The 23847-nt window shown below is 31.0% G+C and overlaps 1 protein-coding gene across 3 annotated transcripts in view; it reads left to right on the plus strand.

Annotated features, from left to right (window-relative positions):
- Positions 1-23847, plus strand: part of LOC142323323 (calcium/calmodulin-dependent protein kinase kinase 1) — an 881066-nt gene that overhangs the window by 660483 nt on the left and 196736 nt on the right. For all 3 annotated transcript variants that reach the window (XM_075362807.1, XM_075362806.1, XM_075362808.1), the window contains one exon: positions 6347-6400. In XM_075362807.1, coding sequence (XP_075218922.1) covers positions 6347-6400 — 54 coding nt within the window. The remainder of the gene's footprint in view (positions 1-6346; positions 6401-23847) is intronic.

Below are 23847 nucleotides of genomic sequence, written 5' to 3' on the forward strand. Positions count from 1 at the left end.
AGAAAAATTTACCATTTTAAGTTTCAACACGTTTTTCACTGATTTGAATAGAAATTAATCAATTTTTTGTACTTGATAATTTTTTATTGTTCTTGCAATGATGTATGCACCCTTAGAAAAGTGTTCTATCGATAAAAGATGTAATATTAGATTTTTCTTAAGGAAAGAAAATTTATTATGAAGAAATATAATCAAACGTATTTTAGGGAGAATACAGAGAATCTTGTATTAAATAAGAAATATTTACAAGCGAATTGAAAATTTTAAAGATGGTTAACTCATGGCCGACTCACTACTTACGGAAAAGGTCAAACATGTAAATCGATAAAGTACAGCCTGCAATATTTAACTGTTATGTTATAATAACTGTTATAAACAACTAACAGGAAAGGAGTTGTAGCTTTTAATGCATACATTTCTGATAACATGTGTCGGCGAACTGGCTACATTTATTTCATATTATTCTCCGCTACTGATTGATTATATACATTGGTCTGTTACTAGAATATGTAGTAAACGTACAAAATAAATCTTTTTGCTATTTTTATTTCTATTTTATGGGATTTTAGAGACATAAATAGGCTTTGGGTGCGTATTATGATGATAAAGTGAACAGTAGTACAATAATACATTGATGTTTGCACATCCTGTAGCAGTTACGTGGATTCACCAGTACTTATGACAATGTTTTAAGATATGACAAATGAATAAAGGTCAAAACTAACATTTCTCTTATTTTTTTATCGTCTCAGGTTAAGCCTTTATTGATTTGAAGAAGATAGATTAAAGGTGTAATTCTGTTTCATGATGATCCTCCCGCCCACACACATATCCCATTCAAATAATGTTACGTTTTCACCCCCTATTGCTGTCAGGTGCTGAAACCTAGCGGTGGCTAGGGTGCCCACAGCAAACTATGGTCACCAGAACATCACGCCGCTCTACGTTACTAGTTGCTCCCTCGAACACAGTACGTAGTGTCTTATACCAGTTAACTGGTATAAGACGCGTCTTATACCAGCGTCTACACTCATACCTAACACAAGGCGGTCGTGTCCGGATGAACATTATTTTATGTTTTATTTAGCTTATGTTTGCTACCTTTAAAGTTAAGTTATAAGTTACAAGTGTTATGTTACAAAATTATTTTAAACCACCAAGACGGCGTACAACTAAACAATCCTTTAGTAATCAACAAGATGTTGTCTTCATTCATCACCTATGAACATATACAGTCCACCCTCGCTCTAAAATCTACCCCAACGCTGTTGACCAACGGCATCCCGTCGACGTCGCAACAAATAACATAGCAATACTTTCGGAACTCGGCAGAAAGCTTCTTTTAAATTTGGTCTATATGTTAGATTTCTCTAGGTATGATTTTAATTTACTCGATAAAACCCGACTGGGAAACATTTTTCAAAGCAACAATTAAATGGAAATTCATGTAGAGCATTGCCTTCAGTGTGAAAATAGAAAATTCTTTATTAATTGTATTCGGGGAGAGGGTAGCGTTATGCGAGTCAAATGAGAGATTATTTCGAAAGATACGCTTTATATTTTCCTTAAATAATATGTATGATATTAATGATTATGTCTTTAATTACTGTATGACATTCTTTATAACGATAAAATCTTTCTCGAATAAGCTTCTATTGTTTTAAATAAGAGATATTCTTTAGGTAAAATTATTCATTTCTCTTATTAATATTAGTATTATTTTTACTTATTTTTGTAACTGTCTACCAGTTTCTTTCAATCATAGATATTAATGAATGTAATTAATGAGTCTGTTGGTTTGTTTTTCATAATTATTTGTTTAATCGTTTTAAAACATGATTGTATTAGTAAAGTTTAACTCAATATGTCACAAGCATTACTAAAATAAATTAATTTTTTGGCACCGTAATTAATTTACGATTAAATTATAATTTCATAATACAGTTGGCTACAGTTAATATAATATTTAAAAATTTATATTATAATATTAGAAAGTTTATTTTAGACGACGATGTCATTTTAAACTGCAATATTAAATTTTGAACTTTCAAATTCAGTAGATAAATTTCGTTATATGCGGTTGTTCTCGCTACGTTCGGTGTAAACAGTGTAATTTTCTCTTGCTCTGGTATAATTGTATTATATTTCATGTTTCCATAAACACAGTTTATTCACATTTGTTTTGTTTAATTTTACTACAATTTATTTTCTGCTTGTATATCTGTATGTTTTTTTTCAAACAAATGATTAGGTTATGTAGCCGTTATTAAAACTTTTATTTTTTTATATTTTTTGTGAGAAATTAATTTTACACAAATAAAGAAGGGTTTGTATTTAATTTTATTAATTATGTAAATTGTAATACCATCATTATATATATACTCGTATTCATACTTTGTCGTATGTATTATGTATAGGTCATGTAGCATGGAGGCTAAAATTAATTTGCTTTTTCCAGATACTAATAAGAAAGCGATCAGTAAAAATAAAAAATAAAAATATTGTGTATTTAAAAAAACATTTAAGGAGATTTTCAGCATCATCCTAACTTCATTTATTTATGTCAGAATTTAACCAGTAAATTGCACATTTTTTTCTGATTACTTTTTGTACCGATTTGTATAAACAACTGAGTTTTCAATCGATTGCTTGAGATGGTCCAGGTCATACCATATATATATATATATATGAAGAATATACCATGTCTTTAATGATTCTCAAGAATGTGGAGAATCACTTGTCAAATCACATGAAACGTGGTGGCCATTCAATTGTACTTCGGCGTCCGGTTCATTTGAACGAGTTAGTTTTTAAAATTAGGTACATAGTCAGGGGATCCTCAAACTTGCTGCTAAACATAGAGAAGGCCGATGTCAAACACAATGTTGTTTAATAGTTCGAGAAAAAAATCACGTTACATCTCAAGAATGAATCACCTGTTCAACTTTCGTGGAGGAATAAGATTCCAACACTTTTGTTTTGTATCTTCGTACAAAATATAAATACCGATTATAATAATTTCCTTCTCCAGAATCACGTTTAGGATTTTAATCAGACCAGTAAACATAATTTGTTGGTTAACAAGGTCGTTCAAGTTGAAGTGTGCTTCATCAGATCATATCATTTAGCTAAACTAATGAGAATTTTTAGTTTTAATTATTATGATAATTATGTAATTAATTAATTTTATAATTATAATCGGATTAATAAATTATAAAAATTATTAATAAATTATTTCCCAGAAAATTCTACCATTTTCTCAAAATCTTCTTCACGAAGCGGATAATCTTAGCCGATAAAACTTAAACGTCAATTCTTTTAAAACCTTTACTAAATTTATTCTAGGTGTTTTTAGGCTAACGGAAGCCTTTCTGGTCGATATTTGAGGGGGCTCTTTAATGTCTCAAGAAGTTGTTTTGTTTCCTAAAATCTAAAGTCCAGTTTTTTCTAGGCCTACCTGTTCGTGGAGCATTTTTAAAGGTTTCATAAATTTATGAGACCTTATTAGCTTATTAGCTTAAGTAACTGCTGTTTATAGTGGACAATCAGAAAATCTCACATGAGTTCGTCATAGACGGTAGCAAATCCTTATTATTTATCAACCAACACTGAAGAATAAAACTTCCGTTTTGTTTTATTTACTCAAACACCATTATTCTAAATACAGATTTAGAAATGAACTTAACATATCAGTAATTAAATTTAATTAATTTAATAATTTAAATGTAATTAATTTAGTAATTATATCAGCTGACCAAACACATGAGAAACATTTCTCACCTATTACGGAAAATAAATTTGCATGTTTGGGAAATTAAGTTTTAGTATAAGTAATGTTTTTAAATTCTAGATTTGCTTTAAAAACATCTGTTTTGTACGAACGGTAAATTTTTTTAATATTTTTTGGAGAGTTCTTATATCTTCATCTAATGTCAGTTTTTATTTATTCAACTGATATTTTTCTATTTTATGCTAAAAACTTTACTGTATAATTTTTCTCCACCGAATATTTCCATTCCAATTCAGGATCTATAGTAAGCAGAAATGAAAAACTGCATTTCTGCACGTTAGGATAAATAATGGCTCTTCAAATGGATCCTCCATTGTTACGGTTTTATTTTCTAATCCATTGCAGGTAAAAGTCATAACAGTCTTGCTGCATTCTTTACTACAAAATAATCGGATAAAAGTGCCCTTTTTATTTTTACATGTTAAATATTACAGATTTAAGTATTCTAAATTTTATTAAATATTTAAACTTAGTGAAATTTCGGTTTACTTTCCCGTCTAGTTAGCGCTACAGCACAGTTATAGCTTTAGAAGGGAAAGTATTGTAATCGGTCTAATTAGGACATTTGAGGTTTTCACCGGATCTTGACTTTTTGTCACCAAAAGAACCCAAAAAACCGGATGGACATTTTCTGGATGTTAATGTTAGTATATACGTGCGTGTGTTCAGTGTTGGCCTCTAAATCACCTTATGTCTCCAGAAATACTGGACCGATTTTGACCAAACTTGGTCAGATTACTTCTATGTATGGGGTATTGACGTCATTAAATTTTCAACTTAAAAGGTCAAGGGCAAAAGGTGAAGAGCAAGTTCGCCCTTATTATCTAGAGATTTCGCCTAATTAAGATCATATTTTTCTTATGCACATTTGTTAACGATTAAAAAATTAAAATATTTGCAAAAAAACATTGGGAAAAGGCACCCTCACCCCAAAAAGTACTCTAAACTACTTCTATGTTGTGAAATGAATAATATTTAAAGTGTAAAAACGTCACTCGATCTGGCTGGGTTTCGAACTCGATCGCCCGGTCGATTCGGACCTGGTGCGTTAAGCCTCGCGGCTAGACCAGTCTGCCGACCTTACAAGCAAACTTTGTTCTATGTAAGTTGTGAAATTACATTAGTTTAGTTAGTGCCGACCGTCGCTGATAGTACCGCCACACCCCCTCGAATTAAATACGGTATGTTCGCGCGCTTTAGTTAGAATCATTGAATTAAATAAACAAAAAATATTATATTTAAGCAAAATGATATATATTTTAAATTAACTTGTGTGTGGAAGTGTGTGTAAGCCGTACATCAGATACAACCCACAGTTATAGGAATTTCCTGAAACGTGGCTTAGCCGCGTGACGAGAAAGTCCTACAATTGTGTTGTCACCTTTTTTTCTTTTATTAATGAAAGGAAAATTATTTTTTTCTTTAATTTAGAGACTTTAAATTATAACAAAAGAAATAAAACAATTATTATGTTTGTGAATGTATACACATTGCTATATTATTTTTATGAAAGTTAGCAGCTTTGAATTCTTAACTATTTAATTAATTATTACAGTTAATAGCTAATACACAGGGACAAAAAATGATGTGAGAAATCACCATGTAAGATACCTATGATAAATAAAATCTTTTAAGCTATTTTTAGTTGAAAAGTATCTTCCACTTTATTTTATGTAAAAGTTGTATACGATTTTTTAAAGGATTCTTGAAGTTAAATTGAATAAAAATGGAAAAAATAAATGTAGTATTTTAAATTATCTTGTACTACAAACTTTGGTTAAAGAGAGAAATAATTTACCAACGAAGGATTAGAACATAAAACAGATTATCATATATAACTAGTTGAGTGGTCATATATAATACACGACAGAGGATGTATTATTTTTTATTACCGTAGAAAGGAAAGATATTTAAGGAATCTTTTTTAGTCAAGTTACATGAATACAAGGTGATAATCGGCTGTTAAAAAAACTTTTCCTTTTCATTTATCACTTTATTTCCCTCCAAGTAAACTAGATTCATTAAATGATATTTCGCACAACCAGGAAATGCTTAATTAATTAATTAAGTGTGGAATTGTAATAAATTAGTTACAATTAATTTTACTTATGAAGAATATTTTATACTTTGAAATGTTTTTTTCAGTTTTTGAAAGGATTTAGTTAAACTATTTTATTAGACGGGACAGAAAAATTATTTTTACTTACATTGACATGGCATTTTGTTCTTGGTGTCTTTCAATTAAATGGATTTGATGATCCGTTAATTTGGTTTTTTTTAAATTAATAGTAAAATATAAATATAAGCTTACTTATAATTATTTTTTTGGAAGCATACTTTACAGTCCTTGTACGGAAGATGTTTATCGACAAACTGCAATAAAAATAACTTTTTGTCATTAGTTATAATTTTATAAAATAAGTTGCTTAACCTTGTGATTATATTTCCATATGTTTGATTTTGTATCTGCTTCAAATATTCATAGATATACCTTAGTTGAATTTGACCTTAATCTCTTGAAATTATCCATAAATTTTAACTTTTTCTTTTTTCCAGGGATCATACGGACTTGTCAAGTTGGCCTATAACGAGGAAGATGATACTCATTACGTAAGTTATATGTAAATTTTATTTCACATTTTTAGTTTATTCCAATTTATCGTTGAAAATATTTTTTTTTATTACCGAAATTCAGTTAAAGTATTACATGAACACAATTTTGGTATAGATAAACGAAATTGTTTGCATCCTTAAGCAAATTTATATTAAAATTGTTTACTTAAGATAATAAATATATTTAAAGCTAAATCCTCTAGGGCAAGTTTAATATGTTTGTTTAATAAAACAAAGAAAATTAAGTTTTGAGAATTCGTGTCATCCATTCTTACTGTTCCTTTAAATCAAAAAAGTTTAGAGTTAATAATTCCTTCATTCTCACTATTATGAGAAAATAATAATAATCATTTCATTATTTGAATGATTTAGTACGATCTAGTATGATTTTGTTACTTCATCTTCAGAAAGATAAGTAATGCATAATAGTTTGTCTGCTAAACAAAATGATGCTAATAGAGGATTACGGATAAGCATTTAATTATACAAATAGTCATTAACTTAAGATTAGCTAACAATATGCCCCATACAACTACTGAATTAATTGGAAGTACTTTGAGTTTCAGGAATACCAGCTTTAACCTTTGTTTAATTCATTTTACTTTATTTTTCGGCTATTATACTGGTAGCTATACGAAAGGGAACGTATACAATCGATTTTAAATTATTATCAAAAAAAATCATACTTTTTTTTTTAATTTTGTCTCAAGGGAACATTTTTGAAAAAAGATTTTTCATCAAAAAAAGATCCTAACTTTTACATTAAAATGGCAAAAAATATTTTTTTCTGCGTTATCCCAAAGACCAAAATAACCATTTTTTAAGTGAATTATTATATACGTATGTTTGTTAGCCCGTTTAAAGCCGATTAAATCAGGACTCCGTAAACCAATTTCCTTCAAACTTGATAGGAAGGTGCTGTAATCAGGGAATTATAGTATCTTAAATTTTTTTAAAAATTTGGAAAAAAGATAGGGGATGTTTTGACTAAAATAAAATTTGAAAATTTTACTACAGCATTTTATCAAATGGGTTTTCTTTCAAAAACGAAGCTATTTTATCAGTATAACACATTGTCCAAATCCTTTTTTTACAGAATTTCCGAAGAAATGTATGTAATTACTTTCGGTCGTGTGGTAGTGGAGGGAAATGAATTTTCTTTATGTTTTGGGGTATGAGGAGTATGAAAATACCATCCACTTAAATTGTTGTTATTTTATATATATAAAAGCCGTGTATAAAATTTTGGGGCTTTAAAAAATCTCTAAAACTGCTTAATGAATTTCACTTAAATTTAGATATACTGTAATAGTGTATCTGAAGTTGTATATATGAAAATTTGATGAAGATTGTTTTAGTCGTTCTTGAGACACTTAATTTATTGTCAAAAAAGTTTAAGCGTAGTGAGTTAGTAGCGTGGTTAGTTATGATGCTGCAAGTTGAGACGTTAATGTTTCTTTATCTGCGATATCTGTTCTTAGCAATATTGTTCAGTGTATTCGGGTAATTTTACCTACTTTGAAGGTCATACTGACTGGATATAAGTTTATAATTTTTCAAAAGGAAACAAAATAAAGTAACGAAAATTCGGTCTTCTTGCGCAGTTATGCGCAAGAGTTTTTTAATATTCATCCTTATCCCCAAAAAAAGCTTGAATTTTTATTATTATTTTAGCTATTGATAAAAAGAGTTAAAGGAATATTTTTACATGAATATTTTCTACATATATGAGCCTTTAAATAACTGTAAAAAGTTTTCCTCATTTTATTCCCGTAGTCTGTGGTAACGAAAAATAGTTTTTTGAATTTTTTAAAAGTTTTAAAATCTCAACGTATAATACCCACTGCGTTTAAATGTGAAGATACTGATATTTCTTTTTCCCCGAACATCTAGTATATTTACAAAAAACGTTTGCAAAACATCTTCACCCCTTCCCAAAAAATCACATTTAAATTTATTTAGAATTATTGGAATTATTTTTAAAGAAACCACATTATGTTGTGTGCTATTTTAAAAAATTTGATAAATAAAATTACACTTTTTAGCAATTGAATTGCCAAACTTATCGGAGTAACTTGAAAGTTTTTGTACTGAAATAAGTGTTGCATGACTTTTCCAGCTGTTTACTTCCTTGTACGAATTAAAGGAAGTATTGTGATGGCGAAAAATTAAAATTTTCAGATTCCAACGGAAATATCCATTTTCACCATCCCTGAATCCATTTTGACTAGTTTCGGCATAACGTCTGCACGTATGTACGTATGGATCCCGCATAACTCAAAAACAATTAGCCGTAGGAAGTTGAAATTTTGGATTTAGGACATTTGTAACATCTAGTTATGCACTTCTCCTTTTGATTGCAATCGACTGGACCAAAAGTGTCCAAAAAAGTCCAAAATCCAAAAAAATTGGATTTGGACTTTCTCTTAACTGCAGTAGTAAGCCCTCAGTGAGAGCTTTTCAACGATATATCATAAGTGGTACTTTTTTTATTGGTTCCAAAGTTATAGCCAAATAAGATTTTAATTAATGAAATATTTGGATCTTACAAGGAGAAGGCACATCGGATTCAAATCCGAGTTTATTTCCTTTTTTTTAACTTTTTTTTGAATTTAAATATATTGATTTATTAATAATTATTAACTTCTGATTTAAAAAAAAATTACAATAAATAATAATTCAATAATAACAATTAAAAAAAAAAATATGAAGACATATCAGAAGTTATTAACGAAATAAAATGTTATGTACTTTTCATTTAAAATAAAAATGTGTATATGTAATTTAATAGGCGTACAAGGAAGTCATGTGGTGTCCACATCAGATTTTTTCATATCGATGGAATGTTTTATTTTAATACTCGTATATTTTGTAAAAAAAAAATGTTAGAATATACATGTTAGGCTAAGTATACGGAAAATTGGATGAAAATTAGAGCTTAATCAGAACAGTTGCGTAAATTATTGCATCCTAAAACTTTGCCTAAAAATAACCTTATATTTTATATAGGGTAGAGTCTTTGACCTTTGTAATCAAAACAAAGCCAGCATTAATATTTATTAATGATTTGTCATTTTATTTTCTTCTTTTTTTTTTTTTAATTCTTTTTTATTAATGAGGGAGATTTTGTAGTTGCACTATTTTTTATGTTTTTATAAACATTTCATTTTTTCCTGCAATTCAATTAACTATTTTTCATATATATATATATATATATATATATATATCATTAAGATGAATAAAGAGACATTTTATTTAGATTTTATATTTATACTGTATATAATTTTTGTAAAATAATTTCTTATATTTTCCTATTAACTTAAACTATTAAACACACTATATATTTATTCATATAAATCTGTTACTCTTATTTATTGAAAAATTCTCCGGAAGCAATTATTAGATTATATTTGTTACGAATTATAAGCGAATTAGGTAACATCTTTATAACTAATAATATAAATTGTATTTATGTGATTAAAAAAAGGAATATATCAATTTACATAACTCTCTTTATGTAAAGTAATGAAAAAATCCAAGCTCTGATTCAGAAAGAGTGAATCAATGAAGCAGTCTGTCCTAGGTTTTTCAGATTTTTCATAGAAGAAGCGTTCAAAAAATTGAAGGAAATAAAGTAATTATGCAGAAAGAAAAAATACAATCATGATGACAGTTTTCTTTTATAAGAACTAAATTGTGTTAAAAGAAATATTGAATGACATGAACTTATTGCAGAGAGAGAGTTTTAGTCAGAATGTAAATAAGAGGATTAAAAAATTTAACAGAAACAAGGGTAATGAGGAATTAAATATCAAAAAAATACTATAAATAGGTGAATTTTGTTGGTTAGGTATTAAAATTAAAAATGATGGATAACAACTTTTTAAAGCAGACATCAAAGTAGAAATTCATGAGATCTGCTACTGTCGATATGCAAAGAAATTTTTGAAAATATTTGTATATAGTTAAGCGAATTACCTCAGGCAACAGAAATAAAAAGAAACGAAAAGAACACAGCCCTTTAAAATCTCGTGTTGTAAAAAAAATATCGAGAATTAAGTTGGTTGATAAATCTTCGAAATGAAGAGGTTTTAAGACAAACAGGTGAAGAAAAAAATTTTTGGCAGACTTGTAAAGAGTCGAACCAGGTTAGTTGAGCCATATATTTAGGTATTAAGTTTAATTAACTTGATGATGAAGAAAGGTGTAGCGTGTAAAAACTGCCGAGAAGGTCAATGATTAAAATATATAATTGAACATATGGGACTTAGTAACTAAGTTGAAATTAAAAGATTAACGCAGAAAAAAATGGCATTAAACCAATCAACCGACTGATGAATAAAAAAACAAAAGGATTATTTAGATTTGTAATTTTATTAATAGAAAAAAAAAATGTTAAATTGAAAGTTTTAAAACGCAGACATTGATTTGACTTCACAGTTCGGAGCTTCATCAGGACGTATTGTTTTGGTAATGCTATTGTCTGTAGTTATAACCATGTATACAAGTTCTTTTTCAGTCTCAGTATGGTTTAATTTTGTGAACAGACTGTAACTCTCTCCTTTTTTTAAAGGTAACAAAGAGGTTGAGTAGTGATAAGATCCATTTTATCTAAAGTAACATATTAATTATATAAAAACAAAATCTATGTCAACGTAAATTTTTAACCAATTGAGTTCAGTTGGTTTTCCGGTTAATTATTTTTTTTATTACGAAGAATGAAAAAAAAATGATACATAAAGTCAACCTGTTCTCTAATTCTTAAGTTGTAAGTTCGTATTATATATTTTTAGGATTAGATAATATTAAAAAAAGAAGAAAGCGAGAAAATAAAATCTGCATTAACAGAAGAAGTAAGAAAATATGCAGTTTATCTCTGCTCTCTGATTACTTTTTAATTTGTACATGGCAAAAGCAGTAAAGAAACTAATAGAAAATTGTTCTTTTGAATTAAACTAGTTAAGAGTTTGAACACTTAATGAAGGTTGAAGAAAATTTCAATCTCAAAGTGAACAACAAAGGTAATGAGATGTGACAGAAAGGGAAGTAATGAGGAGATAAATATTAAGATAGGGAAAAATAATGTAGCTGAAGTTGAAGTATTTTTTCTTTTTTCTTTTAGTAAAAAAAAAAACAACATTAAAAATGATGGAAAAAGTAAAAAACATCAAAAGCAAATTTACAAAGTTAGGTTTTCATCTGTAAAAAGATCGTGTATTTTCAAAAATTCATTTAAAAATTACATAATTTTCTGTCATCTTTTTTCTTTTTGTTTTTATTTAAAATTTTATGATAGAAAAACATGGAGTATGGAAAACCAACAAAGAAATAAGTAGTGTACAATATAATTTTAGAATGATGTAAAAAACATAAAAACTTTTAAACTTGTCTCGTATTGCATTAATAATATAACAAGTGTCTTGAGTATGAATCATATAAGAGAGAATATTTGTGGCAGAATCATAATAGAAGTACGAGATTCGTTGGCTTATATATTAAGGAATCCATTATCAGTTAATTTATTTATAGAATAAAGGGATCTCTCCATTATCTCACCATTTTGGTGAGGACTGATTGACAATGAGGTGCAGTCAACTAAACCCCAGTGCCATTTGCAGTAATTGTAATTAATTTATTATTTATTTATATAGTAGATCATAAAGTTACTTTTACAGTGGAGGCCAATAGGCGGCTATATCTTAAAGTATTTAGTTGACAAATATCTCGACCTCTCTTGAGCTGTCACCACATAAACTCCGCCAAATAGCAGTCCAACAGTAGTCTATATGTCCACTAATAATGGAATACGCCCCTTTTCTTTATGGTTCTACGAAATTATATATGTGATTTACAGTTTTATGATTAAAATTTTCCGGTAAATTTTGAATGATTTTATAAGTGCGCCATTTATCCGAAATAATGGTTACACCTGGTCGTATTCTTTGCCTTGTTACTGGTATTAAACATTCGGCGCTTCTGTTTTCCACAGTAATCATAAAACACTCCTTAGTTTCTCAACTTTACCTCCCAAAGACTAATTGTTATGCAAGAACACACCCGACTAGATATTTCCTGCGGGAGAATAAACTTACGACTGTTAATCATTGATCTCCAATTAAATTATGATTGTTTGCAACTCTGTGGGCACAAACTTCGCGTAAGTAATTCATCCAGTCAACTCTAGTTTTGTGATTTATTTCTAACTCCTCCGAGAAAAATTCGTCAATTCACAATTCGTTAGCCCAGAAATAAATGAATAAGACAATTTTACAAAAAAGAAGTGCAGAACTTGTTAAATACATATCGCTTCTTAACCGTTTATATTGCCTAGAGTCTTTTTTTGAACATGTCCACCGTTTATATTTTTTGGAGTATTTTCAAGGACGGGTCTCATAACCCGTCCTCAAAATCATATTATGACCACGATCACACCTTCTCCGATTATGTAAATTATCATACCATATGTTCATACCATATGTATGTAAATTATTACCATATGTTCCTGAAGAAAATGTATCGCGGCGTCTTCGTCTTAAAGAGAATTGATTAAATGAATGAATTCATAAGTACAATAAAAAGAGAACTAGATCTGCGATACGCACTGTCTAAAAGCAAAATACAACTGCAGTTTTTTTTTTTATTTTAACGTAAAACACTTAACGGGAAATGATGTCAAAGCTGATATACTAATGAATAATAATAATAATTTCTTAAGAAATATATTCTTAGATTTCTTTATGTCTATTCTTATTCCGTATTTCTCACACTTCTTTTCCGAGTCATCTTTACTTACTTACTTTCTCTTTATTCTCTACTGGTAAACTATATCATCAGGCGAAACAAACACACTAGATTCTTTCTCCACCAACAGCCACTTCTATTCCCATGAAATATTCTCCGATAATCTTCTTCAGAACAAACAAACAGTGTACTTGTGGTACTTCTCTACCCAATTCACATTTTTCAGTCGTCATTTCATTCCCGATTTGTACCCATACTTTCTGGTTTAGATTAAGGTACTTTATGAGAAGTTCTTTCTTCAAATTCATAACTTTCTGTTTGAGGATCTTCATGCATATATAATGTGATTCTATGTTTATTATAAACATAACTTATATGTATGTAAATTATTTATAAATAACTACTGATTGAAGTGCTTTTGTAAAATGGAAAAAATAAATATCTTAATATACTGTATATTCCATGAATACGTCTTTGATTGGTTGTAGGTATTTTATTTATCGACCGATTTGATTGAAACTTCTCACAGATTTTAAAACAAGGTATAAAAAAATTTTTCTTGCAAACAAAATGGCAAAATTTTAAATAAACTTTATCGTGAAATAATTACAGTTATCAGTATATCAGCTGAATTTTAAAATGGTTATATATTTTTTTTTTTTTATAATCAAGGAAAAGGATGATGAAAACTGATTAAAACTTACGTCAGTTTAATTGAATTGCAATTATAAGAATACTTCACTGTAAAAAATGAAGTACATGATTACACGTAACCAAGTAAAGATATAAATAAAATACCTGCAGCAAAGCATAATATAAAAAAACGGTTGTAAACACGTAATCAAATTAAAAAAATCCGTACTCGATGATTTTCTTTTTTTTTCCTTTGTTTTAAAATTACGGTATTAATATTTTATAAATCAAAATTGCGCTCAAAAACCGCCTTTATAGTAAAAGGTAAAGGAAGTTGCGTTTCGTAAATATAACAAAACCAAGCAGTACGGTGAAATCAATAACATAAGATTTTGAGGTCAAAATAGACACCATATAAACCCGATTTTTAAAATAGATTTTCACTCCGCAAACATGGATTCATGTACAGTTCGCTAATGATGAATTGGATATACCGTCGAAAGGTTTGAATTTCGAGTTAGTTAATGCTAATACGATAGACTTCAAAGAACTTATGGTGGATTTTGAAACCAATATTAAACACTCTGATGAAACAGAAAGGCACTCTGTTGGAACAGAAAGGGTATTAGGATGTTTATTAAATTTGAAACGACTAACATTAATTTTCGTTCTAAAACAGACCGTAAGAGATTTAATAAACATAATTAAAATGGATAAAAATTAAAATAAATAATGACTTATAAGCGTAATTTTTTTTAAACTTTACTCCAATAATCTTTTGGAGTAGCTTTGTAACGCCCATATTCCTTTAAATAGCGCTTTCAATAAAGTTAAAAATATCTGGTAGTCTTGGTGAACACTGTAAAAGTGTACATTCCTATACTAACCAACGAACAGACAAATCACAGTTTAACAACAGTCTTACCGTTTGTATAGTGTGTCGAAGCACTATCTTACAGGATAATAAGAGAGATCATTTATAAAATTAACATGCGGATTAGTGTAATGATTAAACATATGTAAATGTATATCAACTATCGTGCTGTTGATGTTCAACATGTCATATCCCAGGGATTGCCAATATGCGGCCCGCTATGCCGTAGGAAAAGTAGTAAATAAAAAAAAATTTTTTTTTTTTTTAATTTATTTATTTTTTTTAATTCGTATAGCATTGTATCGTCCAGCATTGCTTTTTTCCTGCTTGCTGGAAAGCGTCAAGAACTGTTTTCTTGCCCAAACAACAGTCAGTTACAGGAGATCTCGAATATCGCCCTATAAGTCTCATTTATAATATGGGAAAAGTCGTGGAGAGGCTCATCGCTAATAGACTAATTGAGGAGCTGGAAAACAGCAACCTCCTCCATGAGAATCAGTTTGGCTTTAGGCGGGGGCAGTCAACTATTAACGCCATCAACAAATTCGTTTCTTGGGCTGCTGCGGTGAGGGCTGAGACTTGGAGAACCAGGCGTATTCCACTAATGATACTCCTGGATATAAGGAACGCTTTCGGTTCGGTACCTTGGCCAGCTATATTGAGGGCACTTCAAAGAATGAATATAAGCGACTACATAGTGACGCAAGTAGCCAGCTATCTATCCGGACGGGCTGAAATTAATACGGTGGATGGTGTGGTAAGTCATCAGATCTTCGGTGGAGTCCCGCAGGGGTCTGTACTCGGACCCCTACTTTGGAACATCTTCTTTGATGAAATTTTTCGGCTTCAATTCCCGCCGGGAGTGAATGTCGTAGGATACGCGGACGACATCTCACTGCTAGTGGAGGCCAGTACCTTAGATGAAGTGGAGGACAAGGTGAATGTTACCTTAGAATTAGTGAATGAATGGCTCGTCAACAACTGTTTGGAAGTCTCTCCTTCCAAATGCAAGGGTATCCTCTTCACTGGTAGGAGGATACTCAGAAGATTAAATCTGCGCCTGAGAGGAGAGGCAATTGTCGAGGTGGAAAGTGCTAAATATCTAGGGGTGTTACTGGATAAACACCTCAAATACTCCAGTCATGTGGCCATGATCTGCGACAGAGTGGAAACAACAATCCGCGCCTTGCGAGGTCTCTTTGCGGGACAAGGAATTCCACTTGCGTCGAAGAGGCGACTTATCACCTCGGTGATAACGCCGTCTCTGATGTACGTCGCCCCGGTATGGACCGATACGGTTAATGTCCAGCGCAACAGAAGAAAATTAACTAGCACTCATAGGAAGTCGCTTCTGGGCGTAGTTTCGGGGTACCGAACCTTATCGTATGATGCACTGTGCGTGCTTTCTTCGGTGTCCCTGATAGAATTGCAGATTAAAGGATGAAAACTAAGGGCGTTCGGTGTAGCTAAAGATGAGGGCCAATTCTATTATAAGGGAACAATGGAAGGTGGCAAGGGTGGGTTCAGCTGTGGCCGCTAGGGCCAGAAGAATTATCCCGGACCTGGATGCTTGGCTAGATCGCTCTAATGGCGAATTAGATTACCACACAACGCAACTCATGTCGGGACATGGTGCGTTTGAAAATACCTGCATAGGTTTGGCAGGAGAGAGTCACCCATCTGTTGTTACTGCGATGCGGTTGACGATGCCGAACACACTATTTTTGTGTGCAGACGATGGGAGGAACATCGTATAAATGCAGGACTGATGCATACCCGACCGGAGCAGCTCTCGGAGTGGCTGTTGGCTATGTCCGGAAACTGGCATAATTTTGCAATATTTGCAAGAGCAGTCCTCAGAATAAAAGAAGATGAGGCAAGACGACTGGGATACTGAGGGTTGTAGTTTGTAGCAGGGCTGGACGGACAGCCCCGTTCCTGAGGGCTCACATACCCTGGTGTGTGGGATCCTGTGATGGAGCGGGGACTCCTGGGGTCCGTCAGGTGTGAATGAATGAAAAGACCGAGACCCGGCCGACGGTGTGGGTTCCTGGATACCCTTTGGCGGCTTCGGCTCCTGCGCCGTCGGTTTGAGGCTGGCACAAGGAAAGACCGAGACCCGGTCTCCGAAGGGGGGCGGGGCTGGAAACGGCGTAGCCGGGCCTGGTTCTTCCGTTGGAGATTAGAGGCAGGCAATTAAAAGATCCGGAAAGGACACGTCCCCGAGTCGAGTTTACTTAATTGGATGTCCGGCTCGGGGATGTAGGAAAAAAAAGAATAAGTCATATCCCAGAGATTGCCAATTTACGGCGCGCTATGCCGTAGGAAAAGTAGTAAATAAAAAATGTATATATATATTTTTTTAATTCGTATAAATTAAAAAACGAATTCTGAAATGACTTTTCATGAATTTACTGTAAACTATTATGAAAATTGGTTATCAACAATCTAATCTTTTTTTTTATTATTATTAACTGTGCTAATCAAGTACTGTGGACAACTGTTCTCTCTCCCTTGACTGTACAAGTTATTGTCTTCAATCTCCCTTCTTTCTTTGTTGTATTATATGGTATTTGTGCTATTGTGTGCCTTTAGAGATATGAGCTTACTCTTAGGTGATAGGGAAAACTGATGTTGAACGACTAGGCTTGAGAGCCACCGCATTCGTTCATTGTCCGTTTAAGAAAACACTTCGTGACGTCCAGCGTTATTTCGTATAGACTGGGGTATAATCTATGAGTATTACAAAATAATACAACTATTAAACCCTTCTTTTAAAGTTTAAATCAAAAATATTGAATTAAAAGATCCATAAACGATTTTATAATGTAAATATTTATTTTTAAGGATTTTTGTAATTGCAGTAATAAAAACTGAATGAAGACTGTGTGGTTGTATCTTAATTTTCTGTTAAAATACATCAATTTCAGGTTTATAATTCTACTACAATAATAATAATAACTTAAAAGCAAACTGTAAAAGCTGACACATTTCTTTTAAGTAGGCATACTGTTAATTAGACAAAATGAACGAATGCGGTGTCATCGATATGTCGAAAGACATCGATGTGTATACATTTCGATATTGAAAACATCAAACATCGATATTTTTCATAAATTCAATGTTCGGTAGAACATTGACCGCAATGAAATTCATCAAAAACCGTAGCAGAAGTCGCCTCACAGTCCTTTTCTGCTTTAACTCTTGAGACAAGTAACGAAGATGGAGGTTTAAATTCAGTCTTTGGTGAATGCAGCAGATCGACTGACCGCATTGCTCGGATTAAACTTTAAATATAATTTTTTATTAATATAATGTAATTAATATTAAATCATATAATTTTCTTTTTATATGTATTTAAATAAGTTTTTATTTTACTTTTTTAAGAATTATTATTACAGAAGATTTTTTACAGTATTTTGCTATTTTGTCTTATTAAAATCTTAAAATTATGATTATTCTTTTTTCTCAAGAGGATGTATTTTACTCCTTGAATAACACGAAGATGCTACTAAAGATGCTACTACGGGCTTAAGTGGCCCGCTACTGTACTCCTGTTGTCGGTTATGGCCCGCGAAGACTTAGAAATTGGTAACCCCTATTGTATACGAAAAGGGTAATTAAACAAGAGTTTTTTTTGAAGATCGCAGTTTTGCTTATGACCGTTAAAATATTTATATTTTATTTTATATTTTTGCGACTGTTTTGAAATAAATGCAATTTTTTAATGAAATTAGTTGTTTGTACCTGTGCTTATTTACTTACTTACTCCACGCCCTCAAAAATTCATAACTGCATTAACAGAGGTCAATCAATCCGACCAGATCGCGGTTCCTACACCAGAATTCCATCAAATCAAATTTCCTCAGATTACTTCCCTCAAATTAATCCATTATTTGGAAATATGTCTCATTTACGCGAAGACTGACCCCGTCATTTGAGCTTTTATCCGTCATCTTATTCTTAGATTTCCTTTCGTTCACACTAGATCAATTTTTTCTATGTATTCACCAATGATTTTGGCATCGCTTCTAATTTATTTATGTATTTCTGTAAAATGTTTTTTATATCTGTGTCGGTGCATTCGTGTTTGACAGTAATTAGATAAACTTAATCTTAACCAAAAAAAATCACTAATTCATATTAGTAAACTATGTTTTTTTTTATATTTTATTTTTTGATTATTAAATTTGTTCTAGTGGAACTTTTAAAGTACAAAAAAAAAACAGTTATACAAATACTATTCAAATTTTAATATGAACTCCATAATTAACTTTCTTTTTAAATAATATAATTTAAATGTAATAGTAACACAACAAAACAACAACAAAGGATAAATTCCTATTTGTTGTCACTTTAGATGTACCGTTTCTTCCAGTTTTTTTCTCGTAAAAGTTTCCAGAGTAAAGTTTTTTCTCGTTCTTACCAGTATGAAAATAAACTTTACCGTATTGTTTTTTTATACAGTAAACTTTCTTTTAAATTTTAATATCTTAATAATAATTATATAAGTTTTTAGATTTATTGAACATATTACAAATTTTTATTACACTTCCCCGTGTTTGTTTTTTAGGCGCGTGGGATTTACTTCCTCAGCGTTCATCAAAACTGCCGTCTCTCAGCGTTCCTTCATGCGATTAATAGATGTTTTTTGTTACTCATTTCTTTTTAATAAATTTTCAAATTTAATGCACAAAATAATAGTCAATTAAGATCTCAAGTTAGAGTAAGTATAAAATTAGAAAAAGTCCTTTTCTTTTAAATTTTACATACAGGTCAACTTTTTCATCAAATTTACTTACTGAGTAGGTACAGGCCTGTAAAAGTCGATTTAATCTATCTGTTATTTATTTCTTCTAATTGTAAACAATATATAATAATTTCCCATTTTAATTATTTCATATTTCTCCTATAATTACGAGGAACTTTAACCAATTTAATAATTTTTTTTAATAGAATTTGATATTCCGGAAGTTTCCAAATATCTAACGTAGCTTTTTTGATACGGGGTTCGTAAGCGGCTGAGTTCCTTATTCATGTAGTTAACGTATCTTTAGCTTACAACTATATCACCTGTATAGAATTTGTTATTAATTAGCATCCAGCAATAGAAAAGTTTCTAAGAGATAAAATCAAAAAGTCGTTACCGTTAAAACATAACTTCAACTTTCTATATCCGACACGGGAACGCGAATGAGTGATCATTTTGTTTTATATAATTACGTTTTTTTATAAATTTGTAAATGATAATTTTTTTGTGACCGGTTTAACTTTTTTAAATTGTGACCTGTTAATTTTTTTTTAATGTTTGTGACCTGTTTTCTTCAAACCTCTCAGGAAGGGTATTTTGTTTCTTGTCATTAAATCATAAGTTATTAAAACATTGTACACGGATTATTTATTGTTATAGTTTTGTCTAATAATGATACAAATTTTCCTTCATGTATATATATTTTGGATTATACGCTCACATATTTGTTATATAAGATAAACTGTTATAGATCGAGTAATTTCTTTCAGTTGTTATTTATCTTTTCAGAAAATAATAGCAATAAATCAACTCTACGCGGCTGTTTAGATTTATGGAGCATATTACCAGAAACATATTTTTTCTGACATTATAAATAAAACTAAAATCATGTAAGAACAATTGTTTTTCTCATTAATTTTACTCAATATAGAACAACTATCATTTTATCTTGTTACATTCGGAAAAATTTGGTATTGTTTATTTTTTTTAATATTGCAGAACTATTGATTTTTTTCAGTACCCTTTTCTCTGTTCCCTGAAAACAGTTTTTTTAAAATTATTTCAGCAGATTAAAAGTTGTTTATCAATCCATGATTAGATTTTTATAGGTTATTCAATTGTTTGTATAGCCTCTATTATGAAACTATTCATTTTAAAAACTTATGTATTGTTACGGATAGTACAGCATTCTAAAAAAAAGTCTCTAGTTTGCGTTTGCGCTTGTACTTCCGTTTGGAGGAGAATTGGATTTTCTTACAAGCACTTCGATACCGTTCGCTATTTAGCAAAAAAAATGATGGGAATCATGCAATATTTCATTTCATAATTTTTCAAATGATTATTTAATTATATTTTACGCAAAATAAATATAGATTGGTTAATTTTTTTAGATCTTTTACTTTATTTTTTCAAATTTTTGTATTATTATTGTATTTTTTCCCTTGCTTCTTTCTTTCCATTTTATAAATGGTGAACATGGTGAATTGAAAAAACTTAGCATAATAAATAAAAATATTTGGGGAAATACTAATGTGGAAATTTTTTAAAAAATATTCATAACTAGATTACGGAATTAAAAGTTATAAAATATGTTGACATTGTTGATTAATAAAATTTTAGTCGGAATAAACGAAATTATTAATAATAAGATTATTATAAAAGGAAAAAAACGACTGTGTAATGAATACTTATAAATGATACCGTGGAAGATCGACATCTGGCAAACGCCGATATTCTCCGGTGAATGTCTAAACATACCAAATATGTCCGTGAAAGACTGATATATTTGTTTATTCTGACCTTCATCGGTATATCTTGACAAACACAGATAAGCTCTGGTGGGGGTCCCCCTTCTCAGTCCACGTTTTTCTGAATATAATTCTCTTCCTTCCTCTAGGACAATAATCTAACACTTTTTTGGCCACCTGTCTTCACTCATCCGTTGAACATGTTCATAGCAAACTAATTCTTTTCTTCGATTTTTTTTAATTATGGAAGTTGTCCATTTTGCTCTGCCTCTAATTACCTTATTCGGTTCAGTTTTGAAAGGTGGCACGCTCTACAGAAAAAAATCTATTTCTAAAGCCTCATGGCTCAGAGTGCTCTTAGCACTCTGAGCCATAAGTCACAAGAGGTTCAAATACCATATTATGCAACATCTGTTTGGTTCTGACTGTTTAGTTACCATCAATCGCCATCGCTTCATGTGGTCCTGCGGCTATCAGTTCAAACTCCTGACCGGTAAGATGCAGTGGACAGAAGCCTTTCCAGCCATATAGACAGCAGCTGCAGTTCCGGCTATATACAAAATCATAGGATACGTCACTAGGCCACTACTTTACATCCCAGTTGATATCACACCCTGGTACTTGTCTCCTGCTGAATTAAAAAATTTACTTATCTTTTTTAAAGTGCGTCAAGTGAAACGTGCAGAGTAAGCTGTTCAATTTCCGAATCGCTGCTATTCCCTGTAGCTCTGATATCAACCTCACACTCTCAATGCTCAGAAATAAGTGTTTTCAGGTTCTTAATTTTGTCACAATTTTGCACCCCCTCCACCTCTGCAACTAAATTTTCTCTCTGTCACCCGATACAATATATCCCGTTTCCCTTAGATTAATTTTCAATCTCAAATTAAGGTATTCTTCTCTTAATTTCCTTAGCATAGTCGAGATATCATCAGCATCATTAGCCAACATCATCTGATCGTCCGCTAAGAACGGTGTATACTGGAAATCATTTTCTGTGTCTACTCCTATCCCTCTGCACTTTCTTATCCATATCTTTAACGCTTCTTGCACGTATATTTTATACAGTGTGAGTTACAAACAGCAACATTGCTTCAAACCCTTCGTCACCTTAAAACCTCTTGAAAAATCATTCCCCATTCTCACTGAACATTCATACTTTATACAGATTATGTATTTCTCTAATATATACCTTATTTAAGTTCACGTTTCCAAGAACTTAAAATAATTTATACAACGGGATATTGTCATACGCCTTCTCCAAACCAATAAAAAGCATATGCACTGCCAAGTTTCTTTCTTTTCTTATTCAGTCATCTGTCTCAAAGTAAAGATATTATCCAGACATAAACGCCCTGCCCTAAAACCATTTTGCTCTTCAACATAAAAAATATCGCTTTCAATCTTCTCTTTTAATATTTGGTCATACAACCTTGCCAAAGAGTTGGTGACACTAATACCTCTATAATTACTACAGACCTTCTTATTTCATTTCTTGTATACTGAACTAATATAACCAATACTCCATTTTTTTTTTTTTTTTTATAAGTCATCCCATTCCGTTAAACTCTTATTAAACATTTTACAGATTGATTCTAATAATTCATTAGTTTCATGCTTCACCAGTTCAATGAATGCCTCCAGGCCCAGGCGCCTTCGCATTCGGTACCTTTTGCAATTCTTTTACCAGTCCGTCCTTATTAATCTCATTTACATTCGGTATTAGTTTTCCAAAAGTAACTAGGTCAATCTCTTTCACAAACTATCTTCATCTTCATTCAATAAAGCCTTATTGTACTACTTCCGTTCCTTCAAACTGAAAACGTTCACTGACTTCTACATTTTTCTGTTCTATCGTTCCTCAAATCTTTTTTAAGCTTCCAAACTCCTGCTACCTTCCTGCAACCTTTCCATTTCTTACCGTGGCTGTTGGTGGATCTGCTATCGGGAGACGACCCTGGCGATGGGATATGCTCGTCAACCGTAGTCAGACGTTACTGGGAAAATAGAATATCCAGGGTGGATAAAACTAGCACTGCCGCCTTACAATTTTGGAGTTGGTTCTTCAAAAAAGGGAAGAAAACCCGTAAAAAAAAAATTACCTAGTCTTCCATGTTGGGGATTGAAACGTTCAGCCAGCAATCCAACATTAGGAAAATATTTTTTACCGCTATAAATCTCTATTTAAAGCCTCAGAACAAGAACAGGGAAAATAGGATATACTGAAATGGAAACGTACATTTTTTACGGCTACGTGGAACGATCAAGGAATTAACAATAAATGTTTGGAGGTGTTTCAGGAGTTGAATAAAATGTCGGTGGTGTACGTTTTTACGGAGACAAAGATGAAGGGGAATAAGATAATCGGAAAGTATATTAATTTTTTTTTAGTTTTCGTGTTTAAATTTTGCGTCTCTGAATATTATACGAACAAAACCTAGTATATATAATATATTTTGTATGAATTATTCGTATTACACTGATTCAGAAGTAGAAGTGCAATACATCGAAAAAATACTTACTTTTTAATGTTCAGTTCATTAGAAGATATTTTATGCTATTTCTTTTTGTTATATTTGTGTTATTTCTTGACAGTATAATTCAGATTTAAAAAATCATCAAATTTAAAAAAAATCAGTAAGAAAAGTTTTAAAGATTTGAACGTTTTTCTTCATGTTTAATTGAGCGCATGGGGAAA

Source organism: Lycorma delicatula, chromosome 4 (genome assembly GCF_047948215.1).
Source record: "Lycorma delicatula isolate Av1 chromosome 4, ASM4794821v1, whole genome shotgun sequence".
Classification (NCBI taxonomy): Eukaryota; Metazoa; Arthropoda; class Insecta; order Hemiptera; family Fulgoridae; genus Lycorma; species Lycorma delicatula.